We start from the raw sequence: 19,514 nt of genomic DNA on the forward strand, positions 1-19,514 counted from the left end.
TGGTAAGATTGCCTTGGGTTTCATGTTGCCAGGTATGAAACATACCCTATGTGCTTCCAAGTCTTTCCTTCTTACAGCCAGATGCTACAAGACAATATCATTTATCCAAACTGGCATGAGAACAACCATAACCCTTGTTCAGATATATGAAAGTACTTTTTCCTCACTGACAAAAATGACTTGGGAATACTAGTAAAATGGATAGTGGAACACCATCTGCTATTTTGAAGCTCCAAGTTCTGGGCAAAAGAATTTGAAATGCTTTTATTTGTACCAATGGTTTTCAAGCAAAAGGCTTGATTATTTCCTACTGCTGTGGATTAGGAATAACTGAACACAGCTGAATTCATTTGTCAGTAATAATAATAAATAAATAAATAATAAATAAATAAATAAATAAATAAATAAATTTTATTTATATCCCGTGCTCCCCAGCCGAAGCCGGGCTCAGGGCAGCTAACAACAATAAAACAGTACAAAAGTACAACACAACACAACACTCTAAAATCATTCATTATAAAATTAATTCAAATTAAGTAGAAGGATGTGGAGAAGTACATGTGTATATGTGTGTCACAGGGTGAGGAGATAAAGATAAACCCTTTAATTCACCTGAGAAGATGCTGCCTTGAAAAAAGTTAGTATTAATTTCCAGGTGAGGAGGTATCCCAAAACAAGGCAAAACTCATCACTTAGTGGTTGGATAACTGCAAACTCTCCAACTGGAATGCCTTCTAGGATGTTTTCCAGTAACTCCTCCTGAGTGGCAAGCACAGTCATAAGAGCTGCTGGTGGGGACCTAAAGTCAGGGCAGCAAAGGTGTTATTTATTACACTCAGACCAGTTTCCATTGTACCAAACACGTAAGCACATTAATCAATGCCATGTTATCTCAAGCACCTCAATGGAGGACTTTTTCTCCAGGAGAATTTCATTTTATTTTCATTTCCTTGATGCCAACACCTAGAATGTGCTACCAGGTGCTACCAAGATGACAAAGAACTTCTTCCAGATCTAAATATATGACTTGGGAGTTAAACCAGCCCTACTGAACAAGCCCACAGCAAGGAGCAAAAAGATCTAGACAGAAATCAAACAATTGGCTACTCCCAAGGCAGAATCGCTGCTTAAAATTGTGAATAAGTTACCCACTTTAAAGGCTAGCTTGCCCTACTTAGAACGCCATGATAGCTATATACCACCCCCAGGAGTGGAGGTCTGTGAGTCCTCAACACAGAGGTTCAATGGCAGGAGACAGTTATCGCCCTCACATTGTGTTTGTAGGCTTCCCATAGACATCTGGTTGGCTATGAGAGATGGGATGCTGGACCAGATGAGACTATGGTCTGATCCAACAAGGTTCTTATGTCCCTAACTGTGAAGACATCAGGAAGAAGAGAACAAACATGGAACATTACTCTTTCCCAGTTCTTTGGGGGTGTACCTTCTGCAACTATGTGACAGCTCCTGAGGCACATGTACACACACAAATACAATATTGAGGATCACAGGTGCATCTTCCCACTTAAGCCTTGAAAGTCCAAGTCTGGCAAGTGGTTGGAACATTTTAACATTCTACTATAATAGGCAATTGCTTCGTTCATTATATAAATAAAATGAAACGTACAATGATAGCTCCTCCTCTTCATCACCATAGGATTTGAGATCCTCGTTGTCAAATTTAGGCAAGTCAGACATTAACCTGGGATTTAGAAAAATTAAAAAACAGTGTTTTTATCCATATTTTAAGGCCCAACATTATCTGTTCTGAAAAGGATTTCAACATCAGATATTACTAGTAAGTAAGCACACTATTAGGGACGCGGGTGGTGCTGTGGGTTAAACCACAGAGCCTAGGACTTGCTGATCAGAAGGTCAGCGGTTCGAATCCCCGCCACGGGGTGAGCTCCCGTTGCTCGGTCCCTGCTCCTGCCAACCTAGCAGTTTGAAAGCACGTCAAAGTGCAAGTAGATAAATAGGTACCGCTCCAGCGGGAAGGTAAATGGCGTTTCCGTGCCCTGCTCTGGTTCGCCAGAAGCGGCTTAGTCATGCTGGCCACAGGACCCGGAAGCTGTACGCCGGATCCCTCGGCCAATAAAGCGAGATGAGCGCTGCAACCCCAGTCGGCCATGACTGGACCTAATGGTCCTTTACCTTTACTATAGCACACTATTATGTATTGGAATCATCTGTTTACAGAGGTGCTACCAAGAAATAGCTTGCATCGTTGCCCTCATCCTCAGTATTAACCCTTATTATATTTAGTGCCTGAAAATATATATATATATATAAGGGACACAATAGTTCAAAACTGGAGAAGATGGAAGGGCAGAGGGGTGAAAGAGACTCTGCATTCATCCCTTTGCTCTCCCTCTTCCTCTATGCCCCCTTGGTAAGTCTCCTTATTTGGAATCAGTAGAGCGATCTAGCAGATGCCTACAGGAAAATAGTGGTCACCAATCCCTCTGAGAGGAGGCCAATACCATTTAGTGTAGGAGCTCCCTGGTGGACTTGATGTGGAAACAGTAGTTAGTCAGTGTGCCTTTCATCTTCAAGGCAGACCTAGAAATCAAGAAGCCCTACATAGGCTCCGGTTTGGAAAGACTGCACATTTCAAACTAATTTGAGCACCTTGAACTAAGCCCAGTAATGAATGGGCAATTGGTTATGCTAATTTGTTCCCTGGTCTATTTCTAAATACATATTCTATGCTATAACAAGATCAAAGTGTATGTGTGAAGGGGATAACTTACTTATTTAACATGTGGTAGACTGTGATTTGAACAGGTCTAGCTCTGAAGAGCAGCATTGGAGAAAAAGTATTTAACAAGGTTTGTAGTTTATCAGGGAGATTTGTCTTCTGACCAGCAACAAATTTGGCAGGAAGTTTGTGGTTCAATAACTGATCCTTTGAAATGTACATTAAAGCTTTCCCCAAAGATTTCAACATGAAATTCTGAAATGATGTTTCCAATGCATCTTTTTCTTTTCCTGTTCAGAAAAGAGAATTCACAATTTTAATTCATCTTAGCAAGTTTACATTACAGAATTATTAGTTCTCCTGGAAAACGATTCAAAAATGTAACATACAAATGTGATATTGTACTCTTAAAGGACTCCTCCGATTTATTGACAACTCATCTTGATTTGCACACATAAAGCTTATGTGGTAGTTAGACTACGTTTGGTCTTAACTGAGCATTCATCCTGATTTCCTTGCTAACATCTTTCCATTAAGAATTTGTTCATCCCATAATGTTCAGTATTTTTCCCATTCAATTTCCTAACCAAAAAATATATATTAAAAAATTGATTCCTTGTGGCAGAATGTTTTAATCTACTTTAACTGTATAAACCTAAATTTCCAGTATGCCCTTGAATCCCTCCAGAAAAACAGTGCCAGTCTGGAAGCACCCAGCACACTAAATTTACATGCTTTCCTGAATGGATTGCAAAAAGTGAAGTATTTCCAGAGCATTGCTGAAAGTCTCATTTTTTATCAATGAGCTTAACAGCCTAACCAGGTGAACACACCACCATAGTACACAAACAGAACAGTGTTGGACACTGAAAAGTTCTGTATTTCTAAGACTGTTAGATAAAACTGCAATCTTAAGTAAGATGCAGTAAAGCAGAGTGTCCAAAATATTAGTTACTTTTCCATATTATATTGTATACTTATCATTTGCCAGACTTACTTGTAATTTTTACCAGCAAAGATAAAAGTAAACTATGAATGCCTTCAGAAAAGAATTCCTGCCATTCAGCCATGAGGTTTGGTGGAAGTTTTTCAGTGATTTCAGGAGTTGCTGCCTGGAAAAAAGCACTCGAGGCAGCACTCAAGTCGCAGCTGACACAGGCAAACACTTGCACAAGGGCAACAGGAAAGACTGCCTGGCTGTCACTTGTTGTCTGGAAAAGAAAGAAGAACACCAGGATGGGCTTTATTTTTCCTTTTTTAAAAAAACAAACAAACAGGAATTTTAATAACACCCATTCAAATAATAATTTTAATCTAAAAGTTACGCATTTTCTTAAAAGTTTAATGACAACTGTCAGGGTTTCTGGGAGAAGTGAGGAGATGGCAGAGGAGACGGAAAGCGAGTGGGAGGAGGGAGAGAGAGACGAGGAAGAAGATGACGGAATTCGAAGGGAATCTATGAGCCTAAGCAGTGAGTCAGAGGATTCCCAAAAGGGAGCTAGCATGATCAGGCGAAAAGCAGGAGAAGAGAGAAGCTGTGAAAAGTCAGGAAAGGAGGGGAGAAAGCCCAGTGAAGCACAGACGCTGTCAGAGGGGTCTCAGCCGGAACGGAGTAAAGGGGGTGGAGTTGTCAGCCTCTCGGAGGGAGGAGGAACAGGAGAAAACAGAGAGAGGGGGTTGGAGCAAGGTGTTCAGCCGGAAAGGGTAGAGAGTGGAACAGGGGGCAGTATAGAGAACGAAGGAAAGGTCAAAAGCAACGTACGCGCGCCAAGTTCAAACATAGAGGCGCGCGGAAGTGGGGAAAGCTCAGAGGAGGAGCCCGGCCCCAAAGCCAGAAGGAGGGGGCAGGAGGCGGCAGAGGATTCAGCCTCAGGCGAATCCCGGAAAGAGAGAACCCAGGGGGGCAGAAAGACCCTGCGGAAAAGAAAGGAGAGGAAGAGGTGGTCTAGAGCCAGGCTATTAAGTTGGTGTGGAGGAGGAGAGGAGTCAGAGGGGGACTTCGGCGGTCTAACGTGACAGACGTACAGCCACAATGCTGAACTGTGAAAGAAGCAATTATCTTCAATAAACTTTTCCTGTAAGTAAACTATAACGGAGTAAGGTCTCTCGTGAGCTGGGACCCACCTGGGTGGCTGTGACAGAAAGTCCCCCTCCCTCTGAAAGCAAAATTTTTTTTTTGCGAAGCTCACGAACGGGGCAGCCATGAGTGCTGAGGAACAGCTGGCTGCACTCCGGGATCAGATTACCACTCTCACAACGGCAGTCATTGCTTCGCAGAAGAAGAATGCTGACTTGGAGAAAGCGTGCCAGGATTTGCAAGCAAGGTGGGAAAATGCGGACAAGGCGGGGACCCCGGGCTCCAGAGCGGAGGGCATTGCGCTTGGAAGGAGGGGGGGTGCCCTAGTTTCGCATTTTAATGGCAACTTGCAAGACTATCCCAACTTCAGGGCAGATGTCGTGTATGCACTGCATTTACTCCGTCATGATTTTAGAGATGAGGAGGAGAGAGTGGGATTTATTGTTTCGCACCTGCATGGGGAGGCCAGGGCTTGGCTACGCAATCTGTGGCGCGAAGATGGACCAGCCCGTCGCAATGCAGATGCGTTTATCAAGGCAATGGATGCTTGTTTTCAATCCTCTGTGGATAAGGACATTGCGCGCCGGCAGATGCACGGGCTGAGGCAGGGGAGAGCCACTGTACGCCAATATCATTCTAAATTTTTTGCATTGCTCACCGCCTTAGATTGGCCGAAGGACAGTCTACCGGTCAGGGATCTTTTTTGGGAGGGATTGAGCCCCTCCGTCAAGGATGAGATCGCAAGGGGGGACAGACCCCAGACCCTGGAAGACGTGGTGCAACGGGCTTTGGCTATAGGAATTCGACATGAGGGACGTCCGTGGCACGAGGAGGGGGGGCCCCAAGCGCGCGCGCAAGCAAAAGCTCTCCCTTTTGTGCACAGGGATTTCAGCCGTGCGCACCCCTCACCAATGGGGAAGGAAGGCGAGGAGCCAATGGAGATTGGTGGTGCTAGGGCTCAAAAGCCATCCCAGAGCCCCATCCCTGCTGCAGCCAAAGCGAAGCCTCCTAGAGGGACCAGGAAGTGTTACATCTGCGACAGTGCACACCATATGGCGAAAGAGTGCCCCCAGAGGCTCCAGAAGCACACTGCAGCACTAGCAACTGTGACAGCAGAGGTGCAATCAGAGGAGCAGCTTCAGGGAAACTGCAGTGCCTGGCTGGAAGCAGAGCTACTGGGGCTCAGCCAGGCGGATCTGTAGAGAAGTCCCCAGCATCCTTGCAGCGCATGGACCCTTTACCTCCCAAACCAGCAGTTTTACTCACAGCAACACTCCAGCTGCCTGATGGGCGACTTCTCGAGGTTCCAACAACCATCGATTCGGGAAGCAACGCCGATTTCGTGGGATTACAGTTCGTCAAGCAGCATAACATAGCGCTCCTGCCTGCAACGACGCCTCTGAACGTGGTCACGGTAGACGGCAGGAAGTTGCTGGGGGGGCAAGTGGTGCAGCAAACCCCTCCCATGATGATGCAAATTGGAGACCATCGAGAGCTTATTAGTTTCAATGTCACCCACTTATCGGACACGCCCATCGTGTTGGGCATGAGTTGGCTGGACAGGCACAGTCCCGCGGTTGCTTGGTACCAGAGGCAGATCACCTTTTGTTCATCGTATTGCGCCCAGAATTGCATCCAAACCGATCAAGGAGGAGAAGCCGAACAGCAGCTGCATCTGAGTATGGTGCAAGCGGTTCCTCACAAGTACGCGGAGTTCTTGGAGGTTTTCTGCGAAAAGGAAGCTGACAAATTGCCGCCTCACAGACCTTACGACTGCGCGATTGACTTAGTGCCAGGCGCGCAGTTGCCAACTGCCAAGCTGTACTCCATGTCGGAAGACGAGCTGCAAGAGCTTCGGGAGTTCATAGAACACAACCTCAAGCGCGGATTCATCCAGGAATCTAAAGCAGCGGGAGGCAGTCCTGTTTTCTTTGTGAAAAAGAAAGACACGCCCCAGAAGAGGCTCATTGTGGACTACCGGTTCATAAACAGACTAACTAAGCCCAAGGCCTTCCCCATGCCCAAAATTGACGACCTTTTGGCTACAGTCAGGAGGGGGAAGATTTTTACCAAGCTGGATTTACGTGGAGCTTACAACCTCATCCGCATCAGGAAGGGCGACGAGTGGAAGACGGCCATGTTCACTCCTTTGGGCACGTACGAATACAGAGTTATGCCCTTCGGTCTACAAAATGGCAGCCATGTTTTCCAAGCATTCATGCATCACGTCCTGGCAGGTCTCCTCTACAAGAAGTGTGTCTGTTTTCTCGACGATATCCTGATTTTCTCGGAATCGCCAGAGGATCACGATAAGGACGTGAAGGAAGTTCTGCAGAGGCTGAAGGAACACAGGCTGTACGCCAAGTTGGAGAAGTGCCAGTTTGATGTGAGAGAGGTAGATTTCCTTGGCTACAAGCTGTCCGACGAGGGACTGGCCATGGACAAGACTAAAGTCCAAGCGCTGTTGGACTGGAAGAGCCCTCGAAATCGGAAGGAGGTCCAGAGGTTCATCGGCTTTGCCAATTTTTATCGCAAGTTTATTAAAGGTTTTGCAAACGCGACGGCGGCAATCACTGACACCCTCAGTTCCAAGAAGAAGAAGTTCGTCTGGACCGAACAAGCAGAGCGATCCTTTCGGAAGCTTAAAAGCCTTTTCGCCTCCGAGGAGCAGCTGCTGCACGTGAATCCTGGCAGGCCCATGCGGGTAGAGACAGATGCATCAGACAGAGCAGTTGGGGCCGTCCTCTTGCAAGAGGATTCGCAAGGCAACTGGAGACCGGGTGCATTCTACTCCCGGAAGCTCAGCAAGACGGAGCGCAACTACACCATATGGGACAGGGAGTTGTTGGCCATTCATGCAGCTTTCAAAGCGTGGCGACACTTCTTGATAGGAGCCAAGCACACGGTGCAGGTCCGCACGGATCACAAGAACTTGGAGTATTGGCGGACGGCTAAATTGCAAACCCAACGACACATGCGCTGGGCGGAATTCTTTGCGGATTTCGATTTCAAAATAGAATACATCCCTGGAGACTCCAATGTTATAGCAGACGCGCTGTCCCGAAAGCCTCAATACCTGGAGGAAGTAGCTCCAATCGCAGCAAAGTACATTTTCGCACCGCAGGCGTGGACGTGCGCTACCATCGCAGTCGACCTGGACGCGGTGCGACGCGCGCTGCAAGAGGATCAGTTTGCACAATCCAAGATGGAGGAGCTCCGCAGAGGGTCGCCTGACAACAATGAGTTTCAGTTGCAGGATGGACTTTTGACTCGCAAGGGCGCCCTTTACGTGCCCACCGACGAGCTTCGCGCCACGGTTTTGCAACAATTGCACGATGCCCCGAGTGCGGGCCATTTCGGCAAAGAGAAGACGATGGAGTTGGTGGCAAGGGACTTTTGGTGGCCCCAGATGAGAGGAGAGGTGGCGGACTACGTAGCCAGGTGCGATATCTGCCAGAGGTCCAAACCAGTGCATCAGAAGCAGGCGGGATTGTTAGAACCGCTGGAGACACCGCAGCAACCGTGGGAGAGGGTAGCGTTGGACTTTGTTACAGACCTGCCCAGCTCCAGAGGTAAGACGGCGGTGTTAGTGGTTGTGGACTTGTTCACCAAGATGGCGCACTTCATTCCTTGTGCCAAGGTGGCGACGGCAGAACAGACCGCAAAGCTCTTCATCGATCACGTCTTCAGAGTGCATGGACTACCGCAGTCCGTCTTGTCCGACAGGGGGCGCCAATTTGTTTCCACTTTCTGGCGGAAGCTTCTGGGCATCTTGCACGTCAAGATCAACCTGACGTCGGCGAGGCATCCACAGACCAACGGTCAAGCGGAGAGGGTCAACGCGATCATGCAGCAGTACCTACGGTGTTACGCCAACCAGCGACCCGCGGCGTGGGTGGACTACCTGCCGATGGCTGAGTTCGCCTACAACAACACGAAGCACGCATCCACCGGGGTGACGCCTTTCTTCGCGAACTATGGACGTCATCCCAGAACCTTCCCGAGCTTTACAGCACCTGAAGGGGGGGGACCTCAAAATGCCGACCAGTTTGCAGCAGAGTTGCAAGAGGTGCACGAGGAGCTGCGGAGACATTTGGAGCTGGCAAAGCAGGCGTATAAGGTGCAAGCCGATAAACACAGAAGGGCGGGGGAAGACATTCAGGTTGGGGACTGGGTATGGTTAGCAGCCCACGCGATGCCGGCCAGGTCGTTGGCCAAAAAGAAGTTAGAACACAGGCAGCTAGGACCATATCAAGTTGAGGCTAAGATCAATCCGGTGGCTTTTCGCCTAGCCCTTCCGGAGGGCTCCAGGGTGCACCCGGTCTTTCATAGGTCGGTGCTCACTCCCTACAAAGCCCCACACAGGTTTCAAGAGTCAGGAGCACCTCCAGAGCCACGTAGAAGGGCGCCTGAGGGAGGGGAGTCGCCAAGACCAGAACCTCTTAATGAGGTCACAGAGATACTGGATTCACGATGGGGGGAGGAGGGAGTTGAATATTTTCTCGCCAGGGAAGGCACTCCAGTCTCTGCAAATAGCTGGGTGCCGGGTTACGCTTTGGACGAACCCCTGTTGAAGGAGGAGTTTCATGCAATTTTTCCGCACAAACCCATGCCCGAGGAGTATTTTGATGATTGGCTTTTCACGCCCACTTTGTCGGGCAGCACGTTCGGGGGTTTCTCCTCGCCCGAGGGCTCTACGCCCAAAACAAGCCCGACCAGGGATCCCCGCCTGGGGGGGGGAGAGACAAACCCTTATTGGTGGGTGGATCAGCCAAGGGAGGTATGGAGTCAGAGGTGGATGATAGGTCCTTGGCAGGCAGCGCCAGGAGAAGCAGTGAGGGAGGAAGAGACTGTGATGCCTTCAGGGGGGGAACCCGAGTTCGAACACACGTATACGGAGCTGCCAGAGGAGAAGATTGACGTGGACACCCGGTATCCTGAACCGACCCAGGAAGAACCACATTTCCCTCAACCTGCACCCAGCGACCGGGAGGGGGGAAGGGGGGGCTTCGAGGGGGGGATGGATGTCAGGGTTTCTGGGAGAAGTGAGGAGATGGCAGAGGAGACGGAAAGCGAGTGGGAGGAGGGAGAGAGAGACGAGGAAGAAGATGACGGAATTCGAAGGGAATCTATGAGCCTAAGCAGTGAGTCAGAGGATTCCCAAAAGGGAGCTAGCATGATCAGGCGAAAAGCAGGAGAAGAGAGAAGCTGTGAAAAGTCAGGAAAGGAGGGGAGAAAGCCCAGTGAAGCACAGACGCTGTCAGAGGGGTCTCAGCCGGAACGGAGTAAAGGGGGTGGAGTTGTCAGCCTCTCGGAGGGAGGAGGAACAGGAGAAAACAGAGAGAGGGGGTTGGAGCAAGGTGTTCAGCCGGAAAGGGTAGAGAGTGGAACAGGGGGCAGTATAGAGGACGAAGGAAAGGTCAAAAGCAACGTACGCGCGCCAAGTTCAAACATAGAGGCGCGCGGAAGTGGGGAAAGCTCAGAGGAGGAGCCCGGCCCCAAAGCCAGAAGGAGGGGGCAGGAGGCGGCAGAGGATTCAGCCTCAGGCGAATCCCGGAAAGAGAGAACCCAGGGGGGCAGAAAGACCCTGCGGAAAAGAAAGGAGAGGAAGAGGTGGTCTAGAGCCAGGCTATTAAGTTGGTGTGGAGGAGGGGAGGAGTCAGAGGGGGACTTCGGCGGTCTAACGTGACAGACGTACAGCCACAATGCTGAACTGTGAAAGAAGCAATTATCTTCAATAAACTTTTCCTGTAAGTAAACTATAACGGAGTAAGGTCTCTCGTGAGCTGGGACCCACCTGGGTGGCTGTGACAACAACAAACCCTTCTATAACAAATCAAAGCAATTTCGTTAAGTATGAAAATAGATTCCAATAGTCTTTTCTCTCTCTAATGATAAAGAGAATGGCAGGATCTATCTGTTGGTAAGAGTTTGGTAAGAAATTGTAGGGGTTTAGAGCCTCGTGATCCCTTTTTCCAACTCTACAATTCTACGATTCTATGTTCTATATTTCTTCTTTTACCCTCATTTTGACATGATTCTTGTTCCACATTTTTATCCATACCTCTTTGTACAAGGTCAGGTGTAACATTTATCAGTTAAGCATATTTTAGCAAAATAAACTACCAGTTATGTTTTGTTGAACATGTTGTGGAACTGGTGCAAGGGACTAGATTAAGCTCAGATAATCTTAAATGTGTTCTGAAATTTTTGCTTCATAAAAGTTCAAAACATTTACTGTAGCCAATTTTACAGTAAAACCATACAATAATATTACTTAAGTTTACATGATAGGCTGTTGCCGCATATTTTAGATTTCTCAAAGGCAGGAACTGCCACCCAGTGGATTCACAAAGAAAAATATCTGCACTCTCAAGACTTCATGCAGAGGCCTTAATATCATTCCCTACATTTAAGATTGCTTCTTACCTCTAACCAGGCCAGCATGGAACACATGACAAAATCCCACTCACTCTCCAGCAAAGAGGAAGGATCATTCAGCAACAAAGAAATAAACCGGATCATCTCTATGTTCAAGCCAAGCACCTGTGGGCTTCCTTCCTGTAGATTGCTGGGGGGCAGGGAGGAAAATTACAAAAAAAGAAAATTAATCAGGCAGCAGATTTTGTAAAGTATTTTTTTTTCCAATATTTGTGAACACTGCAGAAAGCAAAGAGGAATTTCCCCTTCTCTCACACACAGGAGGAATACCTCTGCTAAGATAATGCCTATTAAGACAAAGGAAGATTCTCTAAAAAGAAAAGTATGCTTCTTGCTACCGAAATATTGTTTACACTTACACAAATTTCAAACACTTATTTAATTGAATTGCAGCCCTATTATAAATATAACAATTTCAACCGTGCAACACAAACCAGTCATAATAAAACTGTAATAAAGCTAAAACCCACCAGCTAAAAAGAAAGCTGTCCTCATAGTCATTTCGCCAGGATATGATGATTTTTAATATTCCAGGCATGAGATCTCCATAATCAATGCTTCCACAATTCAAGCAGGAATTTAAAATAGCAAGATATCCAAAAGCTCCTAAAACAGAGTCAAATGCTAGATTTAAAATATCACATCAAATGTTATTGAAAACAACAAGAAAAGCAGTAAATTAGAAGCAGGACAAGATGTGAACACTGGTGGTTGGATGCAAGATCAGAAAAGGTAAGTTAAATAATTCCTAACATTCAGCTTTTAAAAGGGCATCCATATTGCATTTTCTTCAATCTGTAATAAATCAGAATTTGTCTAAAAGAAACTTAGATTTACCATTTATCTAATGAGTACGCTTAATAATATGCACCTTGGAAAAAGCACTTAACAATACACTGATTCGTCAAGAGCCTTTTCCTCTCTCTTGAAGAACAGAAGCAATTCTCAAAGGCAAGCAAACATCTAATTAAATTGGTGCATTAAAAATCTGACTCCTACAAGCCTAATGAAACATTGGAGATAATATTTAAAGCACTGACCATCAGTACTGTAAAGTCCACTTTCATTGCAGGTCATTAGTTTAGCAGTGCACTGAATGACAAGCTCTTCCTTGTCTTCCTGAAGCAAAAATGGAGACAGATTCTGAAGCGTGTGCAAGTTGCCTTCCGTTAACGGAAAAAACCTGTCCAAGAAAATGACACATCAGCAGACAATCTGGAAATCAGTATGATGTCCACAGATAAAATGCAAAGTAATTCAGAAAGGCCATGAAACAGGGAAAGGTTTGTTGCAGAATTTTATGAAGAAATAGGATTTGCACAACCACAAACCAGGATCCCCAGAACATTTATTTGAAACAGACAGGACTCTACACCAAAGGGAAGTAAAGCATATAGGAACAGAGGGTGGGGAGGAATCAGGAATGCTAAAGATGTTCCATTTCTGTTTCTCATGCTATTTAACATCTATATGAAGTAACCAAGATGATCAGGCTAAAGCGTCTTTAACAGCTCTGCCACTCATCATTTACACCTACTAGGCTTAGGGAAGCTGTAGAAATAGTGAACAGATGTCAGGAGAGGGCATGTAACTCAAACTCTGTACCAGCTGTACTGATTGATTTGGGCCTAGAAGAGCCGTGGCAAAGTGCTGGTTACCTTTAAAGCCCTAAATGACTTGGGCTATCTAAAAGATTGCCTGCTCCCGTATGAATGTGCCTTAAGATCAGCTATAAAAGCTCTGCTTCAAAACTGCCAGCAACATCAATAAGGCTGGTGGTTACAGAAGACATGGCATTTTCAGTGCTGTCCCCATCATTATGGAACTCCTTCGCATGGAAAGAGCAGTTGGCTCTCCTGTTGACTGTTTAAAGACTCTAAATACCTAGCTTTTAACCACACTTTTAAACGATTGATTTGAGGCTGGTCCAGGTTTATGTAATATAATTTGTCAGTATTTTACTATTATATTTTCTATTTTATCACTTTACAGGGGCAGGAGGGTATATGGCACTGTTGTTGGGGATGGGGGAAAAGAAAAAATATGGATTTTAAATGTTTTATTATGTGAGCCACCTTAAGGTGTTATGGCCTGAAAGACAGTACAGACAACTTCCCACTCGCACGAGGGTTGCGTTCCTGGCCGCCGCGCATGTCAGCAGGCTGTGCATCAGTCTGTTCCGCCCCATTCCACCCCCTTTTGGTGCCAAAAGCAGCACGTGCACCACCAAATATCTAAGTACGTATCAACAATATAGAATATTTTTACTGTTTTGCGCTACTTGTAGCCAACAAATTATGACCCAACAACCATATTTCATCCTAGTCATGATGCATGATATATGTTATAGGTGAATTAATTCCATCCAATTCAGAGCTATTGTTGTTTATTGTCTATGTTGTTTAGGGACCAGGTGCAGTGAAACATCATTTCCACCTCATACTCATGTGACACATGTGCTTCTCTTGAAGAGGGGGAAGGTCTTTATCATAGAGTGGCTCCAATTTGGAGCAAAGCTTGAAAATCCAAACAGCCAGTTATATGATCACTAATATGCACTTTTATCACTGCCATCTGATTTTGGACCAGATCATTGCTGGACATATCCTCTCTCTTTATAATGTGAGACACAATGTGGGCCTTTCCTCCCATTTCCTACTTTAATCAATGGGGCAACAGTAGGTGTGATCACAGTCTAAGAAAAACTACAAGCCTACTATCATACCTTTCTGATGTACTGAATAGTCCTTTTATCTCACAGGATGCAATATTCTCAGTTTTTATCAATTTAGCCATGGTTAAGGCCCAAAGTCGTCCACAGTCTTTTGATCTATGGAATAATAAAGTTTCTGTGATAAATCTGGTTTATTTAAAGACAAGATAAATGTTCATTTTTATTTATTCTTGATGTGAACAATTCACAAGGAGACAAACTTCAGATTAGATAACAAAAGTGATACCTGAACAGGAAGAACTGGGATATTTGTTGCTTTCTAATGAAAGCTGTTTGAGAAACAATTGTTTGTTTTTTGAGAAACAATGATTTCAAAAATAAAAAAATACCTACCTATTGAATAATATTCTTAATAGGCCATTTGTATTAGTGAGTATGCATAATTTTTCACATGAAATATCCATTACTTGCAGGTGGTGAAGGAATTCAGTAAGAATGCTGGGTGGGTTTGCTAATTCTTCGATCCACTGTAAGGCATATAGCTGTTCTGCGACTAGAATAACAACAGAACAATATCTGAATAGTATAATCCAGCAAATGAATTTGTTGCTAACCTTGTAATAGTTATTAAACATATAATTGAACATGGTAAAATTTATACTGCAACAATCACCAGAGGAAGCTGTTTATATAATGTCCTTTTAATATACATGTTTCAAATTTCTATTATCCCATAAATCAACTATAATCTCCTTTTACAGATAGGTAAATTGGAGCTCAGAGATGGGGATATATGCGTTTGTCACCTAATTCTAAATCCAACACTCCACTTATTAGGCTACACAATAGACTGTGCAGGGCAGGAGTTCCTTGTTCATATCAGAACTTTTATGACACTGAAAGCTTTCACACACAAGGTATTTCCTATTCATTTCAAAAGAGGAGGCATCTCCATGTACACAAAAGAGCTTTCTGCCCTACAATTAAAATAAATAGGGACGCCTGTGCACGTAGGAGTTCTGTGCAATAAACCACAGTGGCCTGTTTCATGTGCCACTGTAAACCACAGTTAAGTTTAACTGTGGTTTAAAGCAAAGGTTGGGAACCATTGGCTCTCCAGATGTTGCTGAACAACCCCTTCCAGCAGCCCCAGCAAGCATGACCAATGACCAGGGATGGTGGGTGTTTTACTTTAGCAAGATCTTAAAGAGCCAAATGTTCCCCACATCTAGTTTCAAGGCAAACACACAGCATGCACAGAGCAAAAATTATGGCTGCTTCACTCCTTCTCTGCTCCTACTGTGGTCACTTCTGCCAGGGGCTAAGGCATGGTTTGGTTTAAGTTGCATTTGAACCTGTGCTCATTGTTTGCCTTTTTCCATACAAACCTCAAGTTGTAATCAAGCTTTGTTCTGGCCTTACCACTTGTGGCTTGTTTGAGGGAGACAAACATTGAGTCTGGGAAACAATGAACATAATCCTAAGACAAACCACCACTTAGCTCCTGGCAGCAGCAACAGGGAGGGAGGAGCTATGCTGCTGTGATTTTCAACCCATACACAGCACATTCACTTTTAAACCAACTGTGATTTCAAGTTATGTACACACAAGCCTAGTGTAAATCATAACACAGAAAGCATGACAAATGCCACTCAATTATAATCCTAGCATATCTTTATCAATTCAGAGTTTTCAAATATCAGTTGTCCCTTAAAAATATTTTACATAAATAAATGTATGTCACACTTCTGTTTGACAACAGGACCCTACAGAAACTGGTCAGAAAATAAATTATAAATCGCAAACAATAAGATTTTTTAAAGTTTGATTTCTTTCTTTTTTGTCACTTACTGATATTTTCAATTTTGCTTCTTTCCACTTCATGGTTTTCAACCCCTTTTCCCAGTATTAATAGTGTCATTCTGCTTAACAGAGCTGCAGTACATAGGTGGCTTGGAAGTTTTCCCATGAAACAAAGCTTCTGATCTTTCACCATTTCAGGTATTTCACAATTCATACTCAGTCTTCCTTCCAAAAGTGGTTTCTTTAACCACTACAGCAACACATAGGAAGTAAAAAAATTGAATTTCATTTTCCCCCAGAGTCATACAAGATTGTAATTTTTTCATTACTGTTCACATAATAGGAATGTTGCATTAATATTATACATTTTAATATAACAGTTAGCAACAATTGACTATAGTTAAAAGTTAACACATAAAACTAATTATCAAGAGACATATTTACGGCACATAGATAACATGTGCTCTTCATGCAGAATCTGGTGGCCTGCTCATTCATGTTGCTTTAGCCGCAACAAAAAATTGGTCCCAAGAAGTTAACTGCAAATGCTGACAGTAACTATTCACTGTACAATGACACTGTGGAAACTTATATACCTCATTGGATAGAGATCCCCGCATCTTTTCCCATTCAGACTCACTTGGAGTGAGCCAATCAAAATAATCATTCAGAGTATAAGTAGGAACTTTATCAGCTTCCAAAAGTTTAGTCAACAAGTCATGAACTGCTGTGATCAAAACCTGCAAACTGTGAAGAAACCAGGTAATTAAAAAATAACGTATTTCACATCTTTCCATACAATGACATACCTTGAATGTTAAGACTCACACCTCCATTATTACGGCACCACTGAATTTCATAACAATTTCATTTTAACTAGGTTTTGAAACCACTTTCAAATCTTGATTTAAAATCCTGGTGAAAAGACGAAGCCTTGTTAAAATTGTGGTAGCCCCAGCAAAGAAATTAAGCAGCGCACTGCTTACCTTTTAACATCCAGCGTTGAGGACTGAAGTTGGTTCTTGACCCAAAATGCAGATCTCTGCAGGAAGGTGCTGTCTTTATGCATATCGCTAAGATGTTGCACAAGTGAAGTTAAGCCACAGAACCATGTGTGCTTCAGCTTATTCACAAGGAAATCTACATCAATTAAAAAAAAAAGCTGAACATTTTAACTTCTGAGCATAATGGGAAAGCATTGAGGCTGCAGCTCCCAACTGAGCCAGCTCCCTTGCTCCATACCTTAAGTCAATGTACTTGTCAGTAGTGACAACTTTCAGAGGATAGAATCTTTCCTCTGTCTTCCCTCACCTCATGCCAGCTTCTCTTCACTTGAATGTTGGAACTGCCACTTCCAAAGCGTTCAGGGATGATCACCAGCACTTAGGCATTACTGGAAGCAATATTTTGCTTCAGCTGAATGCACCAGAAGAGGAACATAGCAACACAGGAATTGCCTTATACTGAGTTGTCTATCTATACCATGGGTGGGAAACCTCCAGTCTACGGGCTAAATTTGGCCTGCCAGGCCTCCCCATTTGACTTGGGAGACCATTTCCCCCAAACCACAGTCTATTTGGAGGTGCTAAGAATTCAGCCAGGGACCTTCTGCTAGTAAAGCAAATGCTCTATCACTGACCTATAGCCCTTCCCCCATGGAAGTTCTATTGTGCAAATGGAAAGAAGCTGGAAGATATTGTTAAACTCCAACTCTCATCAGCCTTAGTAGCATAGTCAATGGTCAGGGAAGATGAGAGTCATAGTCCAGCATATGGTATCATCAACATATACTTATTGTGCAATACCTGACAAATGTGTTGTATCCTGGCTTTGTGCACACAACTGGAAAATGGTGAGCAACAAATCTTCTGATGATGGCATCAACAAGCATCCTTTAACTGAGCTGAAAAAATTAGAGGCTATGTCACAGATGAAAGACACCGATGGTTCTGTGTTTCCAGCTTCTGAAAGATCCTTTGCTTTAGACAGAGCTGCTTGAAGTTTATCAATAATCCTTTTAACATAAACTTCACCAATCAAGGACTCTATTGATTAAAAAAAAAGGCACATTTTAAGTTACTCCATGATCAATGTGTGCATGCTGAAATTACAGTGCTTACAGCCTGAGGAAACTGGGCCAGCAGCTCTGAGATTCTTCCTTTGGCAGATAGGTAGGTAATACTGCACTTGTTTAGCTATAAGCCATTAAAAAATGGAAACAAAAAACACATGTAGCATTGAGTAGAAATTTAGCTCTCAATTTCCTGGTCCACAACACAAATAATGGAAATTATGTTACTTTGTGTGTTCCTTTATCAAACAGCAAAAAAGCAAACAAACTTACTAGGTGAAACAAAGTTCTCCCTGAAACTAATCTCCAACAAATATTTTTCATGGGGATCTTTATAAAGTGGGCACTGAATAATATAATGAACAATATCCTCTGTGACGGTTTTACAAAATATGTTGTCTGAAGCATAATTTCTTACAATGACCATCCAAAAAAGCAGAGGGAATCATATTAAATCTAATTTCTGCAAAAGTGTTCCTATGTGGAGCTAAGTTTATCAGATCCAGATAGTTAGTCTTCTGACTTAATGCATGGGTACAGTCGTGAAAATCTCAAGGAATGAAATAGTGAGCATATGAGTCAAAGAGTCTTTCCCATGTACAAAAATCCTTAGCTATGGTTCAGACATAGACTTGATCTTGGTCAACTGGCTAGCAAGATCTCAGCCAAGTGTATGTTAATCAGCTACTTGCTTCTGGCATTCCGTATCTCTGAAGCCCTGAACCTTGGCTTCTTAATGGGATCTTATAAAGAATAAATGCAATATTATATTATTCACCTTAACACCACCGTTGTCTCACACTTCCCACCCATGACAAGCCTGTCTGCCAGCTCTTGCAGTTAATTTTATTCTTTCCTCGGGTAAACTGAAGCCACCTACCATTTTTAATAAGCTGAGATAACACCAAGCTTAGAAGAGTCCATCTTTCTGAATGAAAAGATTCTGCTGAAGCTACTGTCGTTTTCAAACTTGTGTTGCACAAGTCATCAGCCAGAGTTACAAGCTTTTCTCCTAACACATCTCCTTTCAGCCAAGCAGAACTCAATGAATGTTTCTCTGAGTTTGAACATGCCTAAAACATTAAAAATACCAAAGTATATTTTAGTGGTGGTTTAATTATTTAATGTTCAAATTTACTATACTACTTATTATAAATTATATAGACATGTGTCTATAGTTAATTACCAATTGTGCAAGTGATTCAGCACAGAAAGGGCTTTTTCATCTTAAGCACACACAGAAAATGGGACAGATATTTACATAAAGTGCAATAAAACTGTCTGTTTAAATAATCTTAAATTCATGCTTCTCTGGATACAAAACTAGTATGTGTAAAAAAACCAACAAAAATCTTGAATATACCTTTTGAATTATCTGAAGAAGAATATTCCATTTCACATCCATCTGAAACAAAAACAGAAAAAAGAGAGAAAATCAACAATGTGATAAGCAGAAACTTAAAACAATTTGTGTGAAAAGTTTAACATTTATAGCCAATGCAGCATAATGGTTAGAGTACTGGACTAAGGTATGGGTGACCTAGGTTCAAATCTTCCCTAAGTTGAGCTCCTTGCAGGGATACAAATATTTTTACAAACGTACACATAAATCTGCTGCAAGATAACTCCCTCCTCCACTTTGCTTAGTATAACTGGGCTGTTTCTTCAGAAGATCTGTTCTCATGAGTGCCAAACTGAGAGGCTTCCTTGCGAGTGGTTCTGCCTGTGGCACATTTTCCCCCTTAAA

At 43.8% G+C, this 19,514-nt stretch overlaps 1 protein-coding gene across 1 annotated transcript in view; it reads right to left on the reverse strand.

Moving 5' to 3' along the window:
• LTN1 (listerin E3 ubiquitin protein ligase 1) overlaps positions 1–19,514 on the reverse strand; it is a 40,785-nt gene that overhangs the window by 3,074 nt on the left and 18,197 nt on the right. Inside the window, exons 11-25 of the mRNA XM_081859414.1 lie at positions 19,131–19,172; positions 18,648–18,840; positions 17,502–17,741; positions 16,683–16,836; positions 16,293–16,443; positions 15,745–15,946; positions 14,287–14,446; positions 13,945–14,049; positions 12,260–12,402; positions 11,690–11,825; positions 11,208–11,349; positions 3,699–3,912; positions 2,754–2,991; positions 1,628–1,702; positions 613–799 (exon numbers count right to left, since the gene is read on the reverse strand). Coding sequence (XP_081715540.1) covers positions 613–799; positions 1,628–1,702; positions 2,754–2,991; positions 3,699–3,912; positions 11,208–11,349; positions 11,690–11,825; positions 12,260–12,402; positions 13,945–14,049; positions 14,287–14,446; positions 15,745–15,946; positions 16,293–16,443; positions 16,683–16,836; positions 17,502–17,741; positions 18,648–18,840; positions 19,131–19,172 — 2,382 coding nt within the window. The remainder of the gene's footprint in view (positions 1–612; positions 800–1,627; positions 1,703–2,753; positions 2,992–3,698; positions 3,913–11,207; positions 11,350–11,689; positions 11,826–12,259; positions 12,403–13,944; positions 14,050–14,286; positions 14,447–15,744; positions 15,947–16,292; positions 16,444–16,682; positions 16,837–17,501; positions 17,742–18,647; positions 18,841–19,130; positions 19,173–19,514) is intronic.

The sequence above is a fragment of the Podarcis erhardii genome (assembly GCF_964252035.2).
Source record: "Podarcis erhardii genome assembly, chromosome: 4".
Classification (NCBI taxonomy): Eukaryota; Metazoa; Chordata; class Lepidosauria; order Squamata; family Lacertidae; genus Podarcis; species Podarcis erhardii.